Below are 25,658 nucleotides of genomic sequence, written 5' to 3' on the forward strand. Positions count from 1 at the left end.
AGCTTCTTTACATCTCTTAATTTAAAACAATGTCCGTTCCTTAGGTAAAAGAAGAATGCAAAGCTAACACCCTCTGTCCTGTGTCCATGGAAGCAACAGCATATTGTGGAAGGTGTGACTTTAACCCAAGCGTCCACATCTGCGCGTGGATAAAAGGCTCTCAGAATGCTACAGAAAAGGAGGCAAATGACGGTATATGTCCAACTGCAGAAGAGACTGTTTACAGTGGAGGCCCAAACAGATATTCATTTACAGGTAACAGGAAATGGGATATTAGTCTGGGGTTTTAAATCACTCTGGAATGAAGAGTTCTGCCCTGGGCACCATCGACTGTTGTAAGTTAACATGAAGCTTTTATTGTGAGGAAGCTTGCTTTATAAAAGTAATCCGTCTGCCAGGACTTGGGTAGTAATTTAAGCCTGTAAAACTGATGGTTAATTATAAGGTGACTGAACACCTACGGCTCAGTTCTGCTCTCACTGACATAATAATGTTGCCATTGCCTTCAATGGGAGCAGGACAGGTCCTCATTTAGGCCCTGACTGAGGAAAGTACTGAAGTGTCTTTAAGCATATATCGATATAGCTACATAACATTTCTTCTTGTGTGTTTTAATAAAAATTTGAGATGATCAGTGTCTAATTTTCTTTGTTTAGACCTGAATCTAGAGCCCTATGTTACGTATGAGTACAAGGTAGCTGCATGGAACCGTTATGGAAGAGGTTTCAGCAAAATTGGCAGGGCTAGCACTAAGCAAGATGTGCCTCAGGGCGTAAGTGCTCCAAAATGGACCAACGCAGACAATCGGGAAGACACAATACTTCTAAACTGGAAAGAACCTCTTCAACCAAATGGTATTCTTAAAAATGCAAATTATGCTCTGCTATTCAACATGACATTAGTTAAATGCATTAGACCAACTTTTTTATACACTGAAACCTGTCTAAGTGTGTTATCAAGTTAACTGTTATCAAAATGTACATACACATGCCTATACTAAGTAAACATGTGCTGATATTATTTTCACACTCGTTCTTCCTCAGACCTTCACCCCATTTTGTCTCTTATCCACACTCATCGCAAATAAAGTTAGATTGTAAGCTCTTCAGGAAAAGACCTGGTTTATTATATATTTGTAAAGCACACAGCACTCTTTGGGAGTACATCTGTAATTATAATTAATAAACAGAACTGATTGAAAAATTGTGAGTTTTTTGTAAAAAAATTTTTTCAGAATTAATAATTTTTAATGAAAAATTTATGTTATTTCAAACATTCCGAGCATTTTATCCAGATCTAGTAATAAAGTGATTGCTCAAGAGATTTTAAGCAATCACATTCCTCAATAGGGGTGGGTGTTTAAAAAGATGGAGTAGAATAATAATAGATTTGGGGTTCTTTGGAACAATCTCTTAAAATAGGTGATTGCGTGATAAGGTTGGTGTCCTATAGGTTTCGCAGTATATTTTCTGTGTGAAAGGTTAGCATGCCATGCTGTGATGATCCAGTGTTGTTTAGCTACAAAAACAGAAAACTTTCTCTTTGTGCTAAGGTCTCATCATTCACTATATCGTTCTCCGAAATGGGATTGAGCGTTTTAGAGGAAGAGAACTGAGCTTCACAGACACAGGTGGTATCAAGCCATATCAAGAATATTCATATCAACTGAGAGCCTGTACTGTTGTTGGTTGCACAGACAGCAGCAAGGTGGGTGAATTGGTATTCATAGGAGTGGAACTAGTAGGGTGACCAGATGTCCTGATTTTATAGGGACAGTCCCGATATTTGGTGCTTTGTCTTATTTAAGCATCTATTATCTCTCCCCCTCACACCCCAGCCCCTGTCCCAATTTTCTACACTTGCTGTCTGGTAACCCTACGTATTAGAAATTTAATAACTGTGGAGATATCATAAAAATGCCATTGGAAAGGCATTTGTTTTTGAAGAATTTAATTAAGATTATGGGTTGAATGGGAGGGAAACATCAGTAACCAAGTGACTTGTTTGGATTCAGCCCCTTGACATGTGATGATATTAAATTCCAAATTGTAGATTTTGGGCACAAGCAAACCTAGGCACTAAATCGTACCTCATTCTTTGCAAATCTGAAATATTCTGTGGAAAGTGAGATATACAGATTTATGATAAACAAGGAGCTCCATCCTCGGCCAAACATAGAAGAAACCATGCTTTCTTTTCCAAACAGTAAGACTAAATTCATTAATATCTTTCTTTGTTTCTCATCAGGATTACTAAGGCCTCCTTTTCGCTGATCTTCCTGTAGCTAATCTCTGCCATCTCCTGCCTATCTATTAAAGCTAACATCCTCTTCCTTTCATACTTCTCCAACTTCATCACTTCTCATCAGATCCCTTCACTGGCTTCTTGCTCTTGCATCAGATTCAGGCTCCTCATCCTCACCTTCAACTCCTGTACATCTTGCCTTCATCACCTCTTATTTTTAAGTCTCGCGCACTCTCTTTCTCTTTGTTACTGCTCCTTTTACCGTTCTCTTTCACATCATCTCTCAGGCTGCCCCATTCCCATGTGACAACTTCCAGCTTCTCTTCTACAAAGTGCCTTCTTTCTTACCCTACACATACCTTAAAAAAACACATTTGTTTAATGAAATGTTCCTTGCCAATGATGTTTATGCCACTCTTGTGTTTGGTTTTGTTTGAGCTACAAGATAAGGTCTCTGAGGCAAAAATGAGGAATTGTGACTATTGCTATGTTTTGTAAGTATAAAAAATCACAGCTGTACATACACATGTAAACAGCACAGTCATCAGTGAGGATTGAACCTGAGACCTTCAAAATCATAACTGAGTGTTTTAAACCCAACAAGGCAAATTGGGAATCCAAAATCCCTAGCCAGCTTTGCAAATCTCAAAGTGCAAGGAAATAGTCTTAGAGAAACAAGGTGGGTGAGGTACTATCTTTTATTAGGCAGGCTTCTGTTGGTGACAGAGACAAGCTTTCACGCGTACACAGAGTTTTTCAGGTCCTGTTAGCTGTGACTAGTAGCCAACTTTTTTGGCCATTGAGGCCAGCCACTAGGGAGTGACACCATCACATACATTAAGCCAGTGTATTATGTAAGTTATGTATATGCTTACAGCATAATATAACTCACTTATAGAGGTACTAGAGAAAATACATTATTCTCTAAGAGCACAGGACCTGATTCTCCCCTCAAATCAGAGTAAATCAGAAATATCGCTATTGAAGTCAGTGGTGTTTCAACAGTGTAAAACTGGTATAAGGGAGGTGAGAATTGGCCTATATATATAATCAATTTTAGAAACATCTTAGTGAATCCTAAATTATCCCAGGCTTCAGATTTCTTTTGGGTTCATTAGAAAAGATTAAAAAGCCTATGAACTGATAAAGGTCAGATTATACTGGATGCAAAGAAGTCTAGCTCTATATTTACTGGTGCTTAAAATATATGAAATCAGGCTGTTAAAATGCAAAGACACTGGCAAACCATATGGAAGAGAGTTATCAAGAGTTCTCTATCAAGACAGTCTGCCATCCAGATTTTGCTGTTTCACCCAGTGCTATACACTACAAGTGAAATGTTGTGAACCTGTTATGATAAATTGTAGACATAGATTTATGTAATGTATTCAAGGTCAGAATTCACTGAGCAAAAAGGAGCTGGGGGAGGGGAGAGGGAAGGGAAGTAACTAGTTCTTCAGACCCTTGGTAATGATATGCCAGACAAACAACAACATTTTAAAACAAAAGTGACATTCTCATTGATCGTGGTATCTAGTGTACTATTACAGTAAATTGCTGTTTAATTCATATGTCTTCAGGTAGTTGCAGTCACTGTCCAAGGAGTCCCAGAGAGCGTTCAGCCACCAGCAGTCACAGCTCTGAGCTCAACGGCATTGCATTTGAGCTGGATAGCACCCAGAAAACCAAATGGCATCATCAGAGAGTATCAAATCAGTCAAAGAGGGAAAGGGCTTATATACACAGACACTGCAGGCAGAATGCAGCATACCGTATCAGGTAAGGGTGGGAAGCTCTTTGAAAGAATAATGCCCTGATCTTAGATATAAGACATTCCTTCCCTAGTGATACTATCTCTTGTCAGAAACTTTTAGGCTCTGTGTTTTGCGCATAGCCCAGAAATGCTTTAGGCTGTTGTTGGAAACCTTAAGCTATTTTGGTCAATCTTATTTTTTCTAGGTAGTGGTTGTTCTCTGTTGTTAAAATGTGAATGGATCTAATTTCCAAATGTTAAAATAAACCACATACATTTTGAGTCAGAACATGTGCTTTGTGGTGGGTAGAAGAGTGCCAGATAAATTCCATAGGTTTGATATACCCTAAAACAGATTCTAGTCTCCATGTCAAACTAGAGTAACTCCATTGAAGTCACTGGAGTTATTCAAGATTTGCACCAGTCTAACAGGATCTGGCTCTGGATGTTTAAGTTAACAAAAATTAGAAACAGTTTGTCATCAGCTTGAGAATGTACTGTCAGCTTCTGCTTTGTGAATTTGGGCTGTTTTGCCTATCACAGATTTTAGAGTGTAAGATCTTTGGGACCAGGGATAGTATCTTCTTCTGTCTTTTTCCTCAGCAGAGCACCTTGTTGATGCTCAGTAAGTAATATTATTCAAAATCCCTTATATTACCCGTAAGAATTTCCCACTCATGCACATCTACTATTATAAGCTTGTCTTGAAGAAAGTACTAAGAAAGAGAGAAGATTAATAGATGATTTGCCATTGATGTCAAAGAGGTATTGTTTCCATATATTACTCTCTTAGTAACATTTCAGTGATAACATGCAACAAAACTCAACAGAGAAATCTTTGCAGCAAGCACAAGAGGAAAATGGTAACTTTCAGGGGCATTTGCTTTCAGCCTTTGACCCCTGGTATCAGATTCTAATCTGCATTTTTATTTTTCTCGAGGAAATATTTTAAAGGATTTTTTTTTCCTGTCTTCACTTTGGCTGCAAACCTAAAAGTCCTCATGTTACAGTCACTGCCCTTCCTGCTGAGGAAGATCACTCAAAATTACAGAATTTCTATTCCCCTTTAACAATACCATGCACACACATGAAATCCACAGAATGTGTATTAAAATTGGGTCAGTGTTTAATGCATCCTGATGACATATCTTATTTAGTATATCAAGTTATTGTCCATTTTTCAAAGTAGTATAGATTTGAAATCACCATAAAAATAAGGTCCCCACAAAAATTGCTGCTGTAAATTTATAACGTAAAGTTAACTTGGAAAAAATGATAGCTTTATCAATCAAACATGGTGGGCTCAATCTTGAGCTGTGCCTAGTTCATACTTCTCCAGCTTGGGATGAGAGGAGGAAAAAAGGAAAGGTGGCTATCACCCTAAGAGCTGCCCCAAGTTTCACCAGAGGATTTGTGGAAGAGTGCAGGTATGTCAGCTCTCAACGTCCATGGATTTCCCTATGCTGAGGAAATATTCTGCTGCCGGCAGCAGCTTGAAATGCTCTTTGTGCTGCTGGAGTAGGTTCTTAGTGAGGGCTAAATAACTTGCCCATCATGTTTCTCTGCCTCTGTATGAATTAGTGATGGGATTTATACAAAAAATTCCAGATCTGGATTTTGGACTTCACGCAAAGATTGGGGATTTGGGATTTTGATTCAAACCCACCCCTCATATATATTATATTATATATGACCCTATTTTGTATGGATGTGTATGAGTATGGGTGGATAACCCTACTTGCACAAAGAAATTTGTGTGCTCCTGTATTAATTTAGATGACATATAAGGGCCCAAAGAGTCAAAAGTATTAACATGACCCTGAATTTGTCTAACATTAAATGGTTTTAAACAAGGTTCTGGGTTTGGTATACAGAGACAACAGCCTGCTTAGCACCATGGCAAACACACCATTAAACCCCATTTTAACCTTTTATTAAAAATACAGAAAAGAAGGAAAAACAGTTAAAGCATTTGAAATATAAAGTATTAAATAAAACTTTCATTTTAACAATATCTGTGTACTTTTTCCCTTTCTCTGGAGAGATTCTTTAGAAAGAAAAAAAAACCCTTGTTTTATAGTCACTTAGATGTCCTTTTTGGGGAGAAGAGAAAAAGTTAGTTAAAATGGGCTGGAGCTGTTGTTGGTAAAATCAGATTCCATTTCCTAGAAGACAAAACAAGACAAACACATGAGAGGGAAGAGAAAAGAACAGCACAGATTAAAAAATGCAGTTTCTGTGTCTGGCACTGACTTTCACTTGCAACCCCACTGCTGGAGAGGACATCTCTCAGAATCAGGAGGAAAAAAGTCCACAGTCCCAGGACATAGTGGAGGTAGCAGCCATTATAATGAAGCTCATTCCTTTCCCTTCTCTCTCATCTTTCAGTCAGCCATCATTGTGATAGCCAGCTTTTCCCTCCACAAAGGAATTTCTTTGTGATGGGTGGAATAGTCAATTCCTTCATTATTTTGTTCACCAACTAGACCTAATTTCCAACCCTTCTATTTTGGTTCACTGATTTTCAGTCCCATACTTTTCTTATTTACCAGACCTAATCTTAACACAGTCCATGAATTATATCAATAGACCTATTTTTATTTTAACTAATTCAGTCTTTGTCTCACTTTTGCACCATTTCCCATCAATGTTTATTGTTCTAGGTTACTGTGACATCTTATGAACTGTCCCTCACTTTTTACAGTTGAGCTCACAATTAGGATAAATCTGTAGGCCCAATTATCCAAAAGTGCCTAAGGTTAGGCATATAAATCCATCTAACTAAACTGCATGATTTTCAACAATGCTGAGAACTTGTAACTCATACTGAAGTAAAATTATTTCTTTTTCAGAGGCAGCTAGGATATAATAATAACCCCAGTTTCTAACCAGAGTAACAAAAGATGGGCAAACCCTTTCACTTCTTCTGATTGTTTTTTTTTTCTAGCCTATCAGCATTATGTCAGCCTTATACAGACTAGGTCTTAGTCTGCAGTCTTACATCAAAGCCCCAATGCTGGTTAGGCACTGAGTAATCAGGGAAACTGCACCATCTGAGTATTGTGAAATGAAGAACTGCATGTAATCTGTGTATTGGAGGCACAGCAACCTATACTACCTCACTAAAACTCCTAAGAGCCTCTGTACGCATCAAAGAAGAAGGGGTCAGAAACAGAACCCTGTGGTTAGTGTTAGCAAAGGCATTTGGTGGAACCATCTTGGTTTTTGTCGATTGTTAAGAAGAGATGAGCAACCAGTGAGACTGGTGCCATACCAGACTCAGATCTAAAATTGAAGAGCCTGGGTACTAGGAAATCTGAGTATTCCAGGGAATGCCAGAGTTACTTTGCCTCAATTTTCTCTTCATCTTCTCTAATAAAGGGAGATTAGGGCTTGGGGATAATTAGCAAGATTCTAAGCATACAGAGATGGTTTCTTGAACAATTGCCTAAGAACTGCTTCTTTGAAAAAGGCTGGCAACCTGCCCTACAGAAGGAGTTGCTGATAATTTTCACAACATTGCTGGCTGAAACTCAAGTGGAAAATATCTCACATGTGCCCCCTCCTCCCACCTGAGAAATAGCTCTGCCTCCAAAGAGGTTGACATTTTGTTCCTCATGCAAACAATACAATTTTTCATAGCACAATTACTAGGGAGAATAGATAAAGTTGTCTCCTCCTAAACAGTGATCTATTTTTCTTTAGTATGGCTCTCTCCATAAGCCACAGTCCACATTGCCATTTTAAGCCAGCAGAGAAATCTCGTGCTAGGTTGGACAGGGACTTCCTTTGGTCACACTGGGTTGAATTCAGGTCAGTGGTTTTGTAATGTGGATAACTGTTACTCTCTAAATTCATGCAATAAACTAAAACAATCAAACTTATTTCACATGTAATCTGAAATGTTTGAACTAACAGTTGTCTCAGCCCCTGTGGATTTTGATTTTCTCATCTTTTTTCAAAACCTCGGATGTTCCCAAAGCAACAGTTGAACATTAATGAAGCTGTAGCATTAGTCTTCCCTGAGTCTTTGAATTTAGAGCCTTACAAATAACAGATGAGTAGGCTAGCACCTTGCAACTGCACCACTGTCTTGCTGCTTATTTTTAATTACATCAAAGCTTTGGAAACATGATCCCATAAATGCTTTGTGGGAATAGCAGTGGATGTGTTCATCATGTGAAATCCATAAATTGCTTATAATCCTCTCAAGATGTTTAAAAAAGCATTAAGTAATTGAAGACAGGAAGTCCTCAGTTAATTATTTAGAGGTGTTATCAATGCTTTAAGTAAACTGAAGCATTTTCTGCTATCTCACTGAGTTGAATGCCACTGGGACCTAGGGGCAGCAGCCATCATCTTCTCATATTCTCTAATGCAAACAGCACATGGCAGCTTGTCAATAAAGGACCTTTTTATATCATTTATTACTGAACACTTCCACTACCCTGTACAGAACAATTTGGATGACAGTTATGGCATTGTTTCACTTTGTGTTACTACTACTTTACAAATGGGCCTGCTAATGCTCTGTGGTGGGGGGAAGGATTGACTAAAATAATTAGTGGCACTGCTGTAAAAGAAAGCTTAGAGTGCCCTCTTCAGCAGCAGCAGGTGTGATGATGATAATGATTCTTCTTAACTCTATTTTTGTAGTTGACTAAAAATCTTATCCAAAATCATGGACTTCATCAAAAGCTTCTGTGACTGCTCACATTTAAGAAAGAGCCAGAAAATCACGAACATTCAGTTTTAATAAATGAAATAAGTCTCCTGCATATTTTGTGATAGAGTGGTTTGCAATTATTCTATACACACACACATACACACACATTGTACTTAAGGATAGTGAAAAGGTATGTGATACAGTAGCAATACCATTGGCCAACCCTATCCCCCGGTAATGGTGACTCATTAGCAGTTTTTATTCCTGGAGAAAAAAAAATGTGATCAGCAACTTGACTTCGTCCTGAGTGAAATTCATGTGGTGGCCTAGGACTGTCACTGGACCTAATTGCTGACCTTGCTGCAGCCATGACCACAACCAGAGATAAATAGTATTGGAAATGATTGATTGATTGATTGATAGATAGATAGGATAATACATTCTTTCGGAGCTGTATGGAAACCACCTGGAAAAAAACAGTGGATGATATAATAGTGAAATTGACTGACCACAGTAAAGTAACAATTACAGAGTCAATTTCCAAGGAAATGTCTCCTTGGATTACTATCCACACGGCAAAATTTTTGAAAGCAAAGTACTGTTTGCATTTCAAAAGTATCATATTATGTTTGTTGTTATTTATTAATAATCACATGGATAGATTTGTACAATGCTTTCCAAAACATGCACAAGGTCCCTATAGAAAAAAGTTTATAATCTTCCTAAAACTAGCTATAACTATATGTATGACTAGAAGGTTCAGGCACCAGAATTTTTCCAATAAATTTAGTGAAACCATGCGTTCTCTTTTTAATGCCCATTTTTCTCTTTAAAGTGTAGTTGTAAATGAGTATTGCTTTATTATGCATGTTTCCTTTAAAAGTGAACATGACTCCCTTTAGGGGAATTCAAGTAATTTGTTGCCACAGTAATCTTTCCTATCCTGAAATGTTAAATTATTGGCTTTTCTCCATGCCTTTGCCTCTGTCTAGTCTGCAACTGTCATTTCCTCCCCTCTTACTTTATACTGAGTGTTCAGATGATTTTTCTTCTCTTCCAGTTCATGATTAGGTTACAGTCAGGGCTGTCCCCCTGAGTCATCTCTTTATTTTCTCTCCTTCACATCCTGTTCAGTTTATGAGCAGCTTTTGTGTCTTCCATTCATTATATTACCTCTCTGACTGCCTGTTGCATATTACTGCTCCGTATGTACAAACAATTTCTTTTAACAATGAAAATATTGCTTAACTGGTTTAGAACAAAGACTTTTATCCTAACATTTTTTCTTTCTGTGGGACTGTATTTTTTAGAATATTTATAATTACATATATACACTCACACACAAATCTTTAAAGAACATTCTTACGCTTGCAATGTCAAGCACTCAAAGGTAGGAAATGCCTGACTTGAGGTTGTCTTTGTAACCCTTGTGCATATGCATTATGATACCGTCTTTTATAATATGATCACATACTACTTTTTCCACAGGATCCCTCCTCATTCAGAATGAACAATGCTCAATTAATTAGAAGCTAGTCAATATTTTTATCGTCATTGCAATGTGTAACTCCATGCCTTATTTATTTCATGCCACTCAATTCTTGCTCTGAAAAATAGAATAATTAGTTTCCTAACGTTGCTCCTCACTATAAGTTCCGAGGACAACTTCAGAAAAAATTAATTAATTAATCTTCACAATACTCCTGTGAGATGAAGGGGTGGAATTATTCCCATTTTTGTGATGTGGAACTCTCAATGTGAACTGTGAGATGAGTCACAAAGAGATTAAGGTCAAAAGTATCCACTAATTTTGAGCACCAAATTTGAGACAAGAGTACTTAGCATTATATATGTTCAAAGCACAGTTCCCATTGATTTAATTTGCAGTTGTGAGTGTTCAGCTCTTCTGTAAATCAGACCCCAACATCTCAGGTTGGGCATCCAGAAAATGAGGAAGATACAATCAGTCACAACCTCTGAAAAGTTTGGTTTAAATGAGTTGCCCAGCATCACACAGGAACTCTGTGGCAGATCCAGGGATAAAATCCAGTTCTCCAGGGCATGAGACCCTCCTTTTCTCTCACAATCCCTTGGCTTCTTCACTACACATCATCCAATTTCTGCAACAAATGAGGTAGGGTCCAATAGATAACAGCATCTTTTACTACATATCCCTGAGTGATCTCCAGAGCAGATTCATCCTGTTCATTGAATAGGCCATGTGTCCTGTGGAAAAAATAGTATGTAAAAAAAGACTGTATCATAGCGCATATACACAAAGGAGTTGAATTCAGGATGCTCAGGCAAACTTAATTCTGGGAGTTCCTAACTTTTGAGTATTTGATTTTGCAACCTTAATATTCTTTTAGCATAGCTTTTATGTGTAATTTCCTATGTTTTAAAAAAAGCAAACTGAAAAAAGAAAAGAAATACTGTCCTATAGCATATCATTGACACCAACATGGGTCATTGCCAGATTTGGAACCTTTAGATCTCTGTGCCAATGGAATAACTGATAGTAGTAGTAGATTGTCCTTATCTATGTGAATCAGCAGCAGAGGGGGATGAGGTGCACACTTCTTTAGTGTGTTTCAAAGATATTTGCTGCCAGCAGAAGAATGGTGAAACTTAGGAATCCTGGGTTCTGTTCCAGGATCTGGAGGGGAAGTGCCCTACTTTGTAGTGTAGATGTAGCCAATGAGAGAGTCAGAAGAGTAGTTGGAATTAGTCACTTTATCTGCTTTATTATGAACCTTTGGCGTTTCCTGGTTCTAGCTAGAACCCAGGACAAGAGTGCAGGTTGTTCTTGTGATATGCAGAGATCTCAAGTTGGCAAAATTATAATGTGCAAGTTTTTCTTAATATTAACATGATGTGGCCTACCCTACTCTGTCCCCCAGCAGTGGGCAGGAGCAAGGCACACTTCCACCAATGGGGAGGAGGTAACCAGAACTAACTGGCATAACGGCAGAGCTCCTTCCCTCCTGATATAATGGAAGCATATAGGTTCCTGCTTCCTGCCAGGGGCTCTATCTCATGAGGTGTCATGAGGTAAGCTTGAGTCTCACAACTCAGCCATGACTCTTGAGGCATCTGGATATGTATTAGCAGAGAGGAAGTGGGAAGTACCAAAAAAATCATGAACAAGTTTGGGTGAAATCCCATTACTTCAGTGGAGCCAAGGTTTCACACCTTATACTTAAGAGATTTCCTGGGTAGTCAAGTTTTGGGGGGCCTAATTCTTCTCCCAATTTCACCAGTTCAGTGGAATTGCTACAGATCTACACTCGTGCAAGTGAGAAGCAGTACCAAAACTCATAAGCTAAGCATGCAATCTTTCACGTATTTATCTGTGTGGAACCTCCAAACTTTATAAAAATCACCCCATGACTAACTGTGAGTGGTTTTGCCACACGTCTTAAATGAATATGACATTGCATTCATCAAAATTTTCAAAGATATTTAACTATTTTAGCATTTATGCAGACTTAGGGCCAGGTTTTTAATGGCCCCATTATATGCTCAAACTGTATGTGCAAATAAGTGCAGTCACAATCAGTCATTTAAACATTTAACTTCTGCACTGCACACCGTTAGACCTCTAAATCAGGCCCTTGTTGTAAAGGACTCTATATATGAAGACCAGATACCATATTTTCCCTTCCAACTGTACCTTAGAAATACAGATCTTTTGAAGTTACCTATCTCTGATCTGTAAGTTTAGCTACTTTCCCTCTACAGTTGTAATTCTTAAGATGTTTAAGGTCATCATTTTAGTATGATGTTTATTTGCTTTGTTTTTAGGTCTCCAGCCATACACTAAGTACAACTTCACACTTACAGCATGCACATCTGCTGGATGTAGCTCTAGCCAGCCATTTTCAGGTGGAACCTTGCAAGCTGCTCCTCAGGGTAAGGAAAAAGCATTCTCATAATATTAGAGGGAATCATTGGGGGCCAGTTTTTCTGTAAATAGGTTAAACTCCATTGAGATAGATGGAGCTCCCAAACAGTCATTTATACCAGATAATTTGGCTCTTCAGTGCAATAGTTGTATTTGTATCTGTATGCCGAACCACAATGTTTCAGGTTCTCTGTTTTTGTGAGAACAGCTTTCTAGAGTCATCTTGAAGTTAATGATTTCTAGAGACAATTGTAATAGGCACATTTTTATAAAATGAAAATAAATATATGCTGACACACCAGGCATTGTTAGTTCTGTGATTATCAGCCTTTGAGCCTGATTCTTTATTAACCTACATCCTGTATATTTATTTACATCAGTGCTAAATGAGTGTAGAATATGTGTAAAACTCTGCCTTCCTGATCTGGTGGTGGTCTATACTCAGTTTGCATTGGAGTAAAGGAGTACACAAGGTACAGGAAAATAGAGAATCAGGACCTTTTCTTTAATTTTATGATATGGCTAAAACAATGGCATGCTGATGTTAACAGGAGTATGGTCCAAGCCTCGTCATATTATAATCAGCTCAACACAAGTGGAATTCTATTGGAGTGAACCAGAAAAGCCCAATGGATTAATTTCTCAATATCGATTGCTTCGTAATGGAGAAGAGATTTTCCAGGGTGGCAGTGGAAATATGAATTTCACAGATGATGGCCTGCAGCCCAACAGTAGGTAATAAAAAACTTTGGTAAGCTTCAAAGAGTGCTTAAGAATTAGATTTTGCAGAAGAAGGGTAACATTTCAAAAGTGTCTGAGTGACTGAGGAGCCTAAATCTAATTTTCAAAGTGCATAACCTGCTGAAGTGCTTTAGAAAATCCTGCTAACAACCTTTCTACCCTTTAGGTGCCTGAATACCTTTGGTAATCTAGCTGAGTGCCTAAGCCTCTTTTGAGAATGGGATACAGGTTTCAAAGTCGCTTAGGCACTTTTGAAAATGTTATATGTAAACAGCTAGAATGATTTAAAAAGAAAAAATCTCTGATTCTGTTCCTTAATCACTGAAAAATTGGTGAAGACGTCCTTAAAGAGGCTTCAGATGTAGACAAGCCTTATACCAGATGACCTACCTCAGTATCTTTCTCTAAGCTTTAATTGTTCTGGCTCATAGTTTCACTTTTCTTCTATTGGCTTGGCCCCAAGAGGTTGAAATGATTTACATAGCAGACAATGGACTAGGCGGTGGATAATGCATGATGGACATACCAGTTTGAAGGGGAAAATCCCTAATAATAGGATCTGCTAATATGTTTAGGAGGTCATTCTAAAATTGTTTTTAATGCTTCATGTGGCCTAAGTGTTTCTTTCTTAAGATGCTACGAAATGTAATATAAAAAGTATCAGTTTGATTAGCAAGAGATGTGTGACTTTCCTTATCTGAAAAACCATAAAGTAAAAATCTGTATTTTGATGCAATATGTAGTACATGTAATGTGGTCTGTGCTTTCTAACCAGGTGCAAAAGGGAAATAATTCCACTACAAACATCCCTGAAACATTTAACCACAGTTTCTGTTGCTGCTGTTTTTGTGTTTGTGCAGATATGTTTACCAGCTGGAAGCCAGCACTGGGGGTGGCAGCAGTACCAGTGACAAATATGTTATACAAACACCAGTAGAAACACCACAGAAAATCCATGTCCCATATAATGTCACAGTAATGGATGCATATTCCATATTTGTAGCTTGGGACACTCCAGGTAAAAACATATTTCTGTATAGTTCCTTGTAGCAAATCAATGGGTATGTTAATACGTATAGGAAAATTTAATACATTCGGCAAGTCTGTCTCATTCTGGTTTCTTGTTCATGTCTGGTGTCAAAAAGTGCATCTGTGAACTGAGTAGCTGCTATCCCATGCTGGTGGTTCTTACAGAGATCTGATATAATAATAAGATTGACCCACACAACTGACAGCATTGTTGTGAGAATTGATTGTCTGTATGTTGATTTGAACATGTAAACTACTATTTAAGTACTAAGTATTATTGAAAGAAACAATTCAAATAGCTGCATGTCAGAGAAAACTGAATGTAAGTTTCCTTCTTTCACCTTTGCTGGAACTGGGTCATTGACAGGGAAGGTGCATCATGTGTTAATGGTATATATACCTATATTCTAGGAGCCTTAAAATGCCAGTTAGCCTGTAGCATGAACACCACTGAGTTCCTGTAACAGAGACACTCCTTTCCTGTACTTTAAGACTCTTGAACTATATATATGAAATGGCTTTTCAGTTCTCTTTTTCCAAGCTTGGTCTTGAAGCTCTTGATTTTTAAATGTTAGCAACTAGTCATAGGTTTGACTTCTTCTCCTCATCAAGAAGCTGGTATGGTGAGGTCAGGCATATCCTGATTAGAGAAAGCTGGATGGCTCCTGGGACTGGTATGGGTTATTGAGCAGCTGTTCTCAGTTGTTACCAGCCCAGGCAAATGGAGTAAGACTGAGCTATGAACTAACCATGTTGTGGTATCCTGAGATTTCATTGCAATTAGAGTTGACCCTGATTTGCAATATTGAAAACTATATTTCAAACACTTCATAGTCCAGGGGGCTTCAGATTCAGTGTTTTGGTTCATGATCATCTTTAGTTGCAATATTTGCATTTTGATTTTTCATCACTGGGAAGTAACATCATCTCCTGGCCATACTCCCACTCTGTGTCTTGAAGACAGGAGGACCAGAATCCATGGAATGATACTGATTTATATGAGGTCCTCACCCTGAGTGCATACAGTCACTGTTTCTATAGAGAAAGCATAAGGTTTCCATGCCTCCTTCCACTGATTCCAACCATCTCCAGGATTTCTTGGCCTGGTGTGCAGATGTGGGAAGCAAGAGTTATGTGTTAACAGCCCACTTCGTCTCACATAAACATGGGCCAGGCTTTGGTCCACTGATACTTTAGCCTACTTACTAAGTGAACAAAGTCTGAACAAATCCATTGCAGGGTGGGTGGGCACAGTTAGGATTTAGCTAAATGTTTGTCACTCCATGAAGAATAAATGTTATATCCAGACAGCGCAAATCATGGCTTCACTGGCATGCTACAGTTCACTGGCATGATAAAAATGATGTGATACAATTATTGTGGAATTAACATCATGGATAGAAACAGAAACACATTGAGAGAGAGCGAGCCATATGTCCAACTAGTATAGTTAATCTTCAGCAGAAACTTCTACTTTTACCTGGACATATTCATAGAAGTTATCGATAGGCATATGTCCATCATATATTTAAATTTGTTAACAGCATAGTAGCTATAACTTAGCTTGTAGTTTTTTGTCATGTTAGGTTGCAACCCCTATAGTGGACAGTTTGTCACTTCCTGGATCAGCAGTCAGGGTCACCAGAGTTGTCAGTTGGCTTGTGTGTGTGTGTTTTTGCAGTGTGCTGTCCAGTTCTGCACAGATAGCTGGTTCAACAGACCTTGATAGTGCTCCCAAGTGTTGTTAAGTGCTAAAGGCTGGAATGTCATTGCCTCGGTAAAGCTGTTCAGGTTGCCCAGTGCTTCTATTCTTGAAGCTTCAATGTTATTACTATTTACAGTAAGAATAAGTGTTACCTTGAGTGTATTGCAGATAAGGCAGCCTGCTCATTCAGCAAACCTCAATGTTACTTATAAAAAAAGACCACAGACATGGTTTGGTAATAAAGACCCCCAGCCAGATTTATTGCCCCGTAGGCGCAGTGTCAGTGCCCTGGCTCCATGGTCACAGATGCACTGACACATGAGTGCCTAGTAGCAAGAAGCAGCTCAGACAGCAGCAAAAATTTCTGCTGTTCCCTAGACCACACAAAAAATTACAGCAAAGTACTCCAACATTAAAACAAACAACTAACAGAATACACAACTTATACACTACCTTATGTATTTTATAACATCTGTTTGTTACCTTCCCTTGTTCCTAATATCTTAAATAAAACATCCTTATTCATTATTCTGTCAAACCATCTTATTTTGTACTAAATTGGAATGTATTTGTATTAGCTGAAATACATTTACGTAAATATCTAGTGCCTAGTACACTAGCAACAACTTGCTAAGTTCATGTACTGAACGGTGAATTTGTAAGCATCTGCTTTAATACATAGTCTGACTTTGGTTCACAGTCTCTGGTTCAGGCCTTAAATCTTGCACCTGACCCAGTGTTCCAGGCCCTCTCTCCCTATTACACTTGCCTCGTTAGTGAAGCACATTAATGTATTTTCAAATGTCTAGATAGTAGATTTTTTTTAAGGTGACATTTTATTTGATGTCAGTCATTGAAAAACTTTTGAAATGTTTGTATCAGCAGGAAGGACAGTGTGAATTTTTCAATGAACTCTTTTTTGATGTCCCTTCTTCCTAATTATTTAAGACATTTTCGCTTTGCAGACTAGCCCCTGATTACAAGAGAGTCAGAGGGCATTGACCCATTTTCCATTCAAGTATAACTTAGTGAGTATTGTGGTGGTGCTTAACCCTAACTCTGCCCATTTAACCATTGGCTAATAGGTCTATAATAAAAGCTGTCAATCTTTTCGTTTTCAGAAACACAAAATCCATCCTAGAAATGCTGTAATATATGAAAAAGATTAAAACCTTAAATTAAACTTTTCTCCCTGCTGCCTGGAAGGATTTAGAACCCAGCAAGAAGGGAGGCGAATTTGACTTGTGTATAACCTACAGTTGATTTTATTGGAAGGTGCCTAATAATCTCTTATAGTTCTGATAGTAGATATCACTTAAGGTCCTGAATATTCAGTAACATTAGAAATAAGTTTTAAAACACAAAAATATTGAAATGGGGAACAAAGACGTTGAAAAAGTTTCTCAATTTTTTTTCTGGACTTTTTCTTTTAAGTCTGTTTGAATTCATGTGACAATAAGTAAAAGCCTGAGAATCAGGTGCTAGGAAGTCTATGGTCAGCATAGTATAGTGAGATTAGGGCTGTGTAAAAGAGCAGATGGGTTCTGAAACCATCCACATTGTGGAGTGGGGTTTTCATGAATATTTGCTGGACCTGGGTTTAATTTGAGCACTCAGTTGTAGAGGTCCATCTGTGGGTGTCCGTGCCCTCTGTCAGTCCCACATTCCCTTCTCTTCAGGTCCTCGAATGCACTCCATACATATAACTTACTTACGTTGTCTTCATAGGGGCTGAGTGACTGGATCCCTTTCATTTCCTACTCCCTGCAGAGTCCCAGTCTTCAGGTCTTTAAGGCAGAGGTCCCCAAACTGTGGGGCGGGCCCCTGTAGGGGGGGCGCAGTGGGGCCTGGGCCAGTACTCACAGGGGGGCAGGGAGAGAGCGCACCCCAACCGCGCTGCAGTGATAACCCCGGCTCTATTTCCGGCCTTCCTCATGGCCCCCAGCCATGGCTCTACTTCCAGCCCCACCCCTAGCTGGGGCCTTGCCTCAGCCCCTGGTTCCTGGCTCAGCTGCACTTCTGCACCTGGCCATGGCTCCGCCCCCAGTCACAACCCCAGCCCTGCCCTGACTGCGGCCCAGCTGCACCCCCAGCTCCAACTGTGAGTCTGGCTGTCAAACGTGGCTGGGGGAAAGGGAGGGCATGACGCAAAAAGTTTGGGGACCCCTGCTTTAAGAGGATCTGAGTGGCTTCTTCTCCCACCACATGGTCTTCTTGATGGGCAGAAAGGTAGGGGCTCCTGCTTCATTAGGAATGGGTCTTCAGGTGCACAGGATGCACCTGATCGTCTTATCCCCGTAGGGCAATAGCAGGGAAATGCTCTTGCTGCCAAAATATACAGTGAGCACAGGGGCATAGATTCATATAATACCTATGAGACTAACTGATGTTCCTTAATAACCCTGAATTTGGGATTATGGGTCACCTCAGGCAGTCCATGCTACAAATATTGTCTTGAGGGAGAAGGGCAGTTCCAGGGTTTAGAAATGAGAGGAGGTGGAGATTCCCCTTAGTGTCTCTGATCTTCTGCAATGGCATAAATCCTTCTGAATAAACCTTGTAGGTCCAGATTATGTAGCCCAGGGAAGCTGAGCCCTGCAAGGTTAGTCTAACACTACTTGTGACTCCTGTTCATGTCGTATACAGGATAGTCTTTTTCTGTTAGATTTTACTTGTTCCATGTATGAAACTTAGTTTTTGCAACACACCCTGTCAAAATACTGTGGATTTCTCCTTTTGCATCTGGAATTGAGCCTTTATGATAAGGGTTGGCAGTGACTCTCCCACTGAAACAGTCATTTTAATTGATATTGTCTCCAGGAATAAAATTGCTTTTTATTAATCAAATTTTGATTAAAGGGTAGTTGGCCATGGTATCTTCCTGTCTTTGGATAGCGGGGATACTTTGGCATTTGATCCGTTTATCAGCTGTAATAAATTTGGATCAAATATTCACCCTCATGATTAATTATGGACATCCTATCTGACAAATTATCTTTTTTGGGGTTTTAATTATGATGTTTCAACATCAGTAATGTATTCAAATTCCATAACTTTAGAGAGATATAGCATTTTAAAACTCCTGACCTAGCTAAATTACAAGGTGGCCAACTGGTGGTTAAAACGATAGATTCAGAAAAAATGTTTGACACACCTCACTCATTATGGAAAATAAGGCTTTATTTTCTGAAATATGTATGCCATTATCTTGTGTTATATTGCATCAGTGCACAGATCTTAAAGGTACAGTACTTTTCACTGATATGGTACAAAAGGGTATATTATAATTATTGTGGAACAACTATCAATATTATAGATAGAAACACAAAAAAAAAAACTGAATTGGGAAAAAAACCATAATTTTCCCCAGGCAAATCCAGAAATGTTATTGATAAGTAGGCAAATATCCATCCTGCATTTAAACTCATTAACACCACCAACAGCTCTCACTGTGATGACCCTGCCCAATGTCTTCAATTGCTATGAACTTCAGTGAAAGCTGATGCCCTCAGAACCCACAAGATCATGTCCTCTGTTAACAGATTGCACATTTCACATGTTAATGATCTTCTGGATTTAAATGTCCTCTTTTCTCATATCATAAAGGTCTGTTTCACTCCATCAGTCTTTGCTTCTGGGTTTTGCGTAACATGTACAGATTGCAATTGTACAGAGCATTCAGATTTCTACCTATATACTTCCTGGGGCATCACCTCATATTTGTATACCATACTTAGGTGTTCTTGTAGCATGATTTCTTTTTTCTCTCTAAGCCTGATATTGTCTTAGTTCTTAGCAGTAGTAAGTGTGATCAAACAGGTAACTCTGAAGATTGTAATTCAAAGAAATTAATTCTCCAGATAGATCAGTTTATTTTCTAGGACAATTTAGTATTTGAGATATGTACAAAGCTTGTGTGTTACTATGGTGGTGTAGACCAAAGTGTTCAAGCTTGGGCACCTAAAGTTAGAAATGTAAATCTGTATTTAGGTAACTAAATATGTGGCTTGATGTTCAATGTGCTGAGTGCTCACACTTGTCATTGCCTTCAATAGGAGCTGTGATTACTGAACATCTTTCTCAAGGCACTTAATGAAGGTGCTTACATTTGGATTTAAAATACTTAACTTTAGTTACCCAAGTATATTAGTTCTAGCTGTAACATGTGGTACCAGTTCATTTTTCATAACAACAATTATTTGGCACATTAACCTCTTACTTGGATTTTCATAAAAGACATGAAGTATTTTGAAGACTTATTGGAATACAACTAGAAAACTTTAGTTATTTGGTTTTAATGGTGGTTGTATTTCACATTACATTAAGTAGTTTTTCAGCAATTGATTTCAAATGGACCTTTGATCACTAGTTTTTAAAACAAGATTGTGATTTTCTTTTTCTTTTTTAAATATATTTTGCTGCAAATTCTACCTTTTGAGCTACCTTAGTTTTGAAGTAAACAGGGCCGTCAAACCTAATTTGCAGAGGTTTTTTTCCACAGAATTGTCCATTGTACATTATCCAGCTACAACAGCAAAAACAAGGTTTAGTTTGATTGACTTGTCCCGTTGCAAAGTGTGCACCTGCTGTGAAATGAAGTCGCAGAGGAAAAAAGTGGAATAATTTAACTTTTTTATTTGTAAAGATAATCAGGGTTTTTCTGATTACATCTTAACTTCATAAATGTTAAATAACCTATCAGCATCTAGTTGTTGTAAATTATGAAAAGGAGTATTGCTGAGAATATTAACCAACTAAATCTTTATTCTTTACTGAATATGAAAATGTGTTATGGCAGGTTGTCATTGTGCTCATGGTAACTTTGACACCAAATAACAAAACTGCCATTTGCACTTAGGGTAAATTGGTTCGCTTGTGCTTTTACTGTTCCTTTTATTCTGACATAAATTTATGAAGTCTGGAACTAACCTAGTCATGTGGTTTCCCAGCTGATTATAACAAATATGCCCATTTCATATCATTCAGTCATCAGAACACCTGGGATAGATAGTTTCAAACTTACTGCAGATGTTGTAGGGTATGTTGAATATATGAGGGTTTTTTTTTCACATTTCCATGCATTCTAACTTTATTTTTTTTGTCTCTTTTTCAAAGAGTAAAGTGATCTCTTGGTGTTAGCACTCAGTGAATACTGGGAAGAATTTCCATTTAATATTCCTTTGAATTTTTCAGTGCACTTGTTTTAACATATTTGCACTTTTGTATTCACTTTCTAAGATATTCTTTGAAACAAGTTTACTGCCACAACCATTCACCAACAAAGTAAATTTTAAGCGTATATTGCAGACTACTCATGTAAAGCAAATTTTGAATCTGTGACCACAAGCAAACGGACTGTTATTTAAGAGCTTATACTCAGTCAGGGAGGATTAATTTATCATGTGACCTGTATGTAAATATAAATATGATATTTTGTGAATATAGAATGGACTAGCTAGTGAAAAAGGTTATTTCATATCATTCTAAAAATGATTCACCTCTATGATGGCTATATTCTATATAGTATAATACTGCTTAAAAAGCATGCAATAATAAATGTGTGTATGTGTGTGTGTATATATAAAGAGTGAGAATTTTAGACATTAGCCTATATTTTTTCCAGGCCCATATATCTGTGAGCACAGTGATGATTCTGCAATCTACCTCACTTAGATAAAGTCTTGATTTTTTGTGGATGCAGTCAGGAAGGTACAGGCTAATTCATCCCAGACTCCAATACAGGCCAAGAGGGGAGGTTTTGTTTCTCTCTTAGGCTGGGGCTAATGTGGAGCAGATCGGCTCTAGAGCAGAATAGAGTAACATGAGGCTGCCCTAACTTGTGGGAATTGCCAGAATTTAGGACAGCCACAGCAACGCTGTCTGCCATCGCTGATGTCCCCTTCCTGCCTTAGTGGTTTCAGAACTAGTAGTGGGGGCTCTATGACAGTCAGAGGGGCCTTCTGTGTAGGAGAAACACATTGGAGAGGCTACTTTCCACCAACTTAGAGTCCACAGTGCAGGTGTGAATTCCCCTCTGAAGGTGCATGCAGAAAAGCTGTGCACGGATTAGCCTGCCCAACCTAGTTTGCATCCAGAACGTGTAGGTAACAATAGCCATGAAGACTGCACAGTGCAGGCTTCAGAGCGGGCTGGCAAGCCAAGTATGTACCCAGGGTCTATGCTAGGTTTATTCTACCTGCTCTGAAGTCCGCACTGCTCTGTTGTCACTGCTACATTACCCTGCTAGCTGGATTCAAACTAGATCAGGTAGGCTAGCATAGCATTTGCTCTTTAAATATACCCTTACGTATGGGCCAATTTTTCAACCGAGCTTTATTTGGGCCTTTATTTTTGCAAATGCAAAATTGTAGATGCAAATAATTACAGGTGCAGCCTTGCATCTGCTGTATTTGCCCTCACAACTTAGGTCACATGCATATGTAGGTCTTTCATTTGTGGGCACAATAACAAATTTAAAAGCTTAAGTGGCCTAAATTGGAAGCCAGGGTACATTTTGTTGTCTCATATCAGTTTCTGTTCTGTTTGTTGTGAAAGCATAAAGTAGTTTCTGTGAATTTCTTTCACAGACAAATGAAGAATACTTTATATATATATGGGCACAGACAACTGGGAAGTTGGGAGAGCTTTAGTCACCCTATAATGTTAGGAGTTGCATTAATAAAGAAAGAAAACACTTCTGTTTGGAACAGAAGCTCATTTATCTCACTTTATTAAGAGTGGACAAATTTAGTCATGGTACAAAACCATTCACTAAAGCATTACTATTAAACATCAGCAAAATGAACTTCAAATCTGAATTATCTTTATCCTTGGGTTTCTTGAAATGAAACATCTATGAGCTATAAATCATAAGTTTTGCCCCTTTATACCTGTAAAGTCATACACTAGTTGAGCCTGGGCTTCGATCCACAATATGGTAAAATCATGTTTTAATAGGATGGTAGAGCACTGACTACACTCACAGCATTGATTGCTGGTAGCACGAATACCATTTTTATCAACTTCACCATTTCAGAAAACAGCTGTTCAATTTGGCTGAGCAACCTATGATATTTCTGAACTGACTTCAGTGACCTTTTTGTAAGTTGAATACTGGATATTATAAAATCAATTACTTTGAAAAAGGTGTACCTATGAAATTCCTTTGCTGAATTTGGATAGCTGAGTTGACCTTCCCTATTTGCATTTTCTTGGGAACTTTTCTCTTCCTTGGAAGCTCAAACATACTGACTATCTGCAACTTTAACTTTATTCTGGTGAATTTATGCCCAGAACAAATTGCAACTTTCATTTGATCGGATCGGCTGAAGTGAATTAAGTATCATTTTCATAAGAGATTGGCCTTCTAAACATCCAACCTATGTTTAGGCCTTTTCAACCTCCTTCAATACCAAAGACAAAGTTAAACGTTTCCATTTGAGCTGCTATGCCACCAAATTCAAGTTCAAATATTAGGATCTCTCATTGCATGCTTCACAATCTCCCATATTTTGCACAGTGCAAGATAGCTCTCAAAAACTGAAGCCATTGCTTCTGCCTGGAGAGTCTACCTTGTAGAACAGAAAACCTGGATACCTTGTGATGTAGTTAATACATCATATATGATGTCCTGAAATATAGACTCTCATTTGTGTGATATTTTTAAATTAAATTTGTAATTTTATAAACAGCTTCAAGAGTATTTCTTAGGATAGTATTATTTTTAATAGCATCTTGGCATGCCAAACTCCAAGTATGCACATATCAATGAGTATATGTAGCTTGTGATTCTTCCTGTTACAATTGGATTGCTGTCCCTGATACTAGGGGCTTATCTACATGTTCACAGCAGGCTGAGGTGTAAATCTACCCCATAGCATCCTGCAGCGCACTTAGTGTCCATCTGGACCCTGCTGCTGCACACTAAAAATTCCCTAGTATGCTTTGATCTACTCCATTTCAAAGTGAGGTAGATACTTACTGAATAACACACTAGTGTGGGGTAGATTTACATCCCAGCTTGCCGTGAACTAAGTGGTCATATAGACAGGCCCTAAGCTTGCCATATTAATGGCACCATCATAGCATTGTCTATGATAGCTGTTGATCCTTAGATTAGGTGCAATAATATATCTCTAGTTGGATTCCCACAGTGTACAGGCAATATTGTACAACCAATGAACTCTTCATGAACATTCATATCATCAGCCACCTATCATAGGCATAAAACCATTTGCTCTTTCTCAGAGAAGTCTGTTGTTGCATCTACCCTAACTGTACAGTGCTTTCCAGAAATTTGCCTCATGATTTTAAGAGCCATGATTTCCAATGTTTCACTTTGAATAGCTGGACTTGTGAAATTGTCTAGACTCTTTCTCAGCCACTTTGAAATATTAGCATCTCATTATGCCTGCAAACAAAGCAGTTGGAAAACATGGCAGTCAGTCTTTCCATTTAAGGGCTTATTTTCAGCTAGGTCAGTCTAATGGCCTTGCAGTGCGGACCCTTGTCTGGCAAGATAATGTATACTACTTAATATTCCATTAGGATCTTCCTGTTTTCTTCTTTCTTCTGAGAGGACTAATAACTTAGCATGTCACCATCATTCTTTGTGGTCTTTTGAAGAATATCAGCAGCTTTGTGGTGATATCAAGAAACTTGGTGACTCTCAGGTTTGTCATCCACCTTTTTCCAATTAGTGAATCCAGTCTGTGTAAAAGTTTCATCTTTTGTACGTAGTCAAACATAATGTGTGCCCCAAAGATATACAGCAGTAGAACACACTGTTACCAGCTCCAGAATAATACAGCCATTGAAGATCATTCAACCAGGATAAGCAGAAGGAACGGTCTTGTTTTCTAAAGTTATGCACAAGGAAAGACTCAAGTTGTGGTTGATGAGGTGTCTCAGAAATGCTAACAGTCTCAGGCAACTGCCATTTGGTTCCTGTTGCAGGCAATGGTGCAAACAGCAATCTGCAGAAGTTGATTTACTTGTTATTAAAAGTATAGTTTCCTCCTTTTAATCAGCCATGTTTTTAAATTATTTCCTTTTAGCACCTAGAAATATACACTTTATTTTTGTATTTTACTCAGTCAGTACTCACTTGGTAAGAATGGCATAGGATTGCAAAATTAAAAAACACACACAATACTCTCTGGCAAACTAAAACATTTAGCTGGCCTCTTGGTTTTATATAGTCACTCTGTTCTTTGTAGAACAGTCTAGAATGTGACAAAATGAAGAAAGGAAATGACCTAAACCCAGTTAGTTTATTATGGTGGAAACCAATGGTTTTTCTGTTTTCCTGGTGTAATTCCCTGTGTTCCTCACTTGGAGACTTTGACAAGGAAAACACAACAAATAAGATGGCAGGTGGAGGCCCTTTGACCTGAGGCATGATGGGACTGGGGTCCAAGTCTCCTAAAGAACAGCCAAAGAATCATGGGCTTCATGGTATCTGGCCTGCCCTCTCTTTGTGAAAAGGGGACATGAAACTCATGGTGGGGGAGGGCTAGAGAAAAGAATAGAAGAGCCAAACAGGAGGCTCTGGGGCTATGTTGAGACTGACGGTGGCAAAATCAGAACAGCGCGCACAAGGGAAGCAGAGCAGTCG

General features: G+C 38.4%; 1 protein-coding gene across 1 annotated transcript in view; it reads left to right on the forward strand.

The window, feature by feature from the left end:
• The window catches only part of USH2A (usherin), a 511,874-nt gene that overhangs the window by 400,532 nt on the left and 85,684 nt on the right, over nt 1-25,658 (forward strand). Inside the window, exons 51-57 of the mRNA XM_067564962.1 lie at nt 45-255; nt 657-854; nt 1,553-1,707; nt 3,825-4,023; nt 12,468-12,575; nt 13,119-13,302; nt 14,169-14,326. Coding sequence (XP_067421063.1) covers nt 45-255; nt 657-854; nt 1,553-1,707; nt 3,825-4,023; nt 12,468-12,575; nt 13,119-13,302; nt 14,169-14,326 — 1,213 coding nt within the window. The remainder of the gene's footprint in view (nt 1-44; nt 256-656; nt 855-1,552; nt 1,708-3,824; nt 4,024-12,467; nt 12,576-13,118; nt 13,303-14,168; nt 14,327-25,658) is intronic.

The sequence above is a fragment of the Emydura macquarii genome, unplaced genomic scaffold (assembly GCF_026122565.2).
Source record: "Emydura macquarii macquarii isolate MOO-44397 ecotype Brisbane River unplaced genomic scaffold, CSIRO-AGI_Emac_v2 contig_2676, whole genome shotgun sequence".
NCBI lineage: Eukaryota > Metazoa > Chordata > Testudines > Chelidae > Emydura > Emydura macquarii.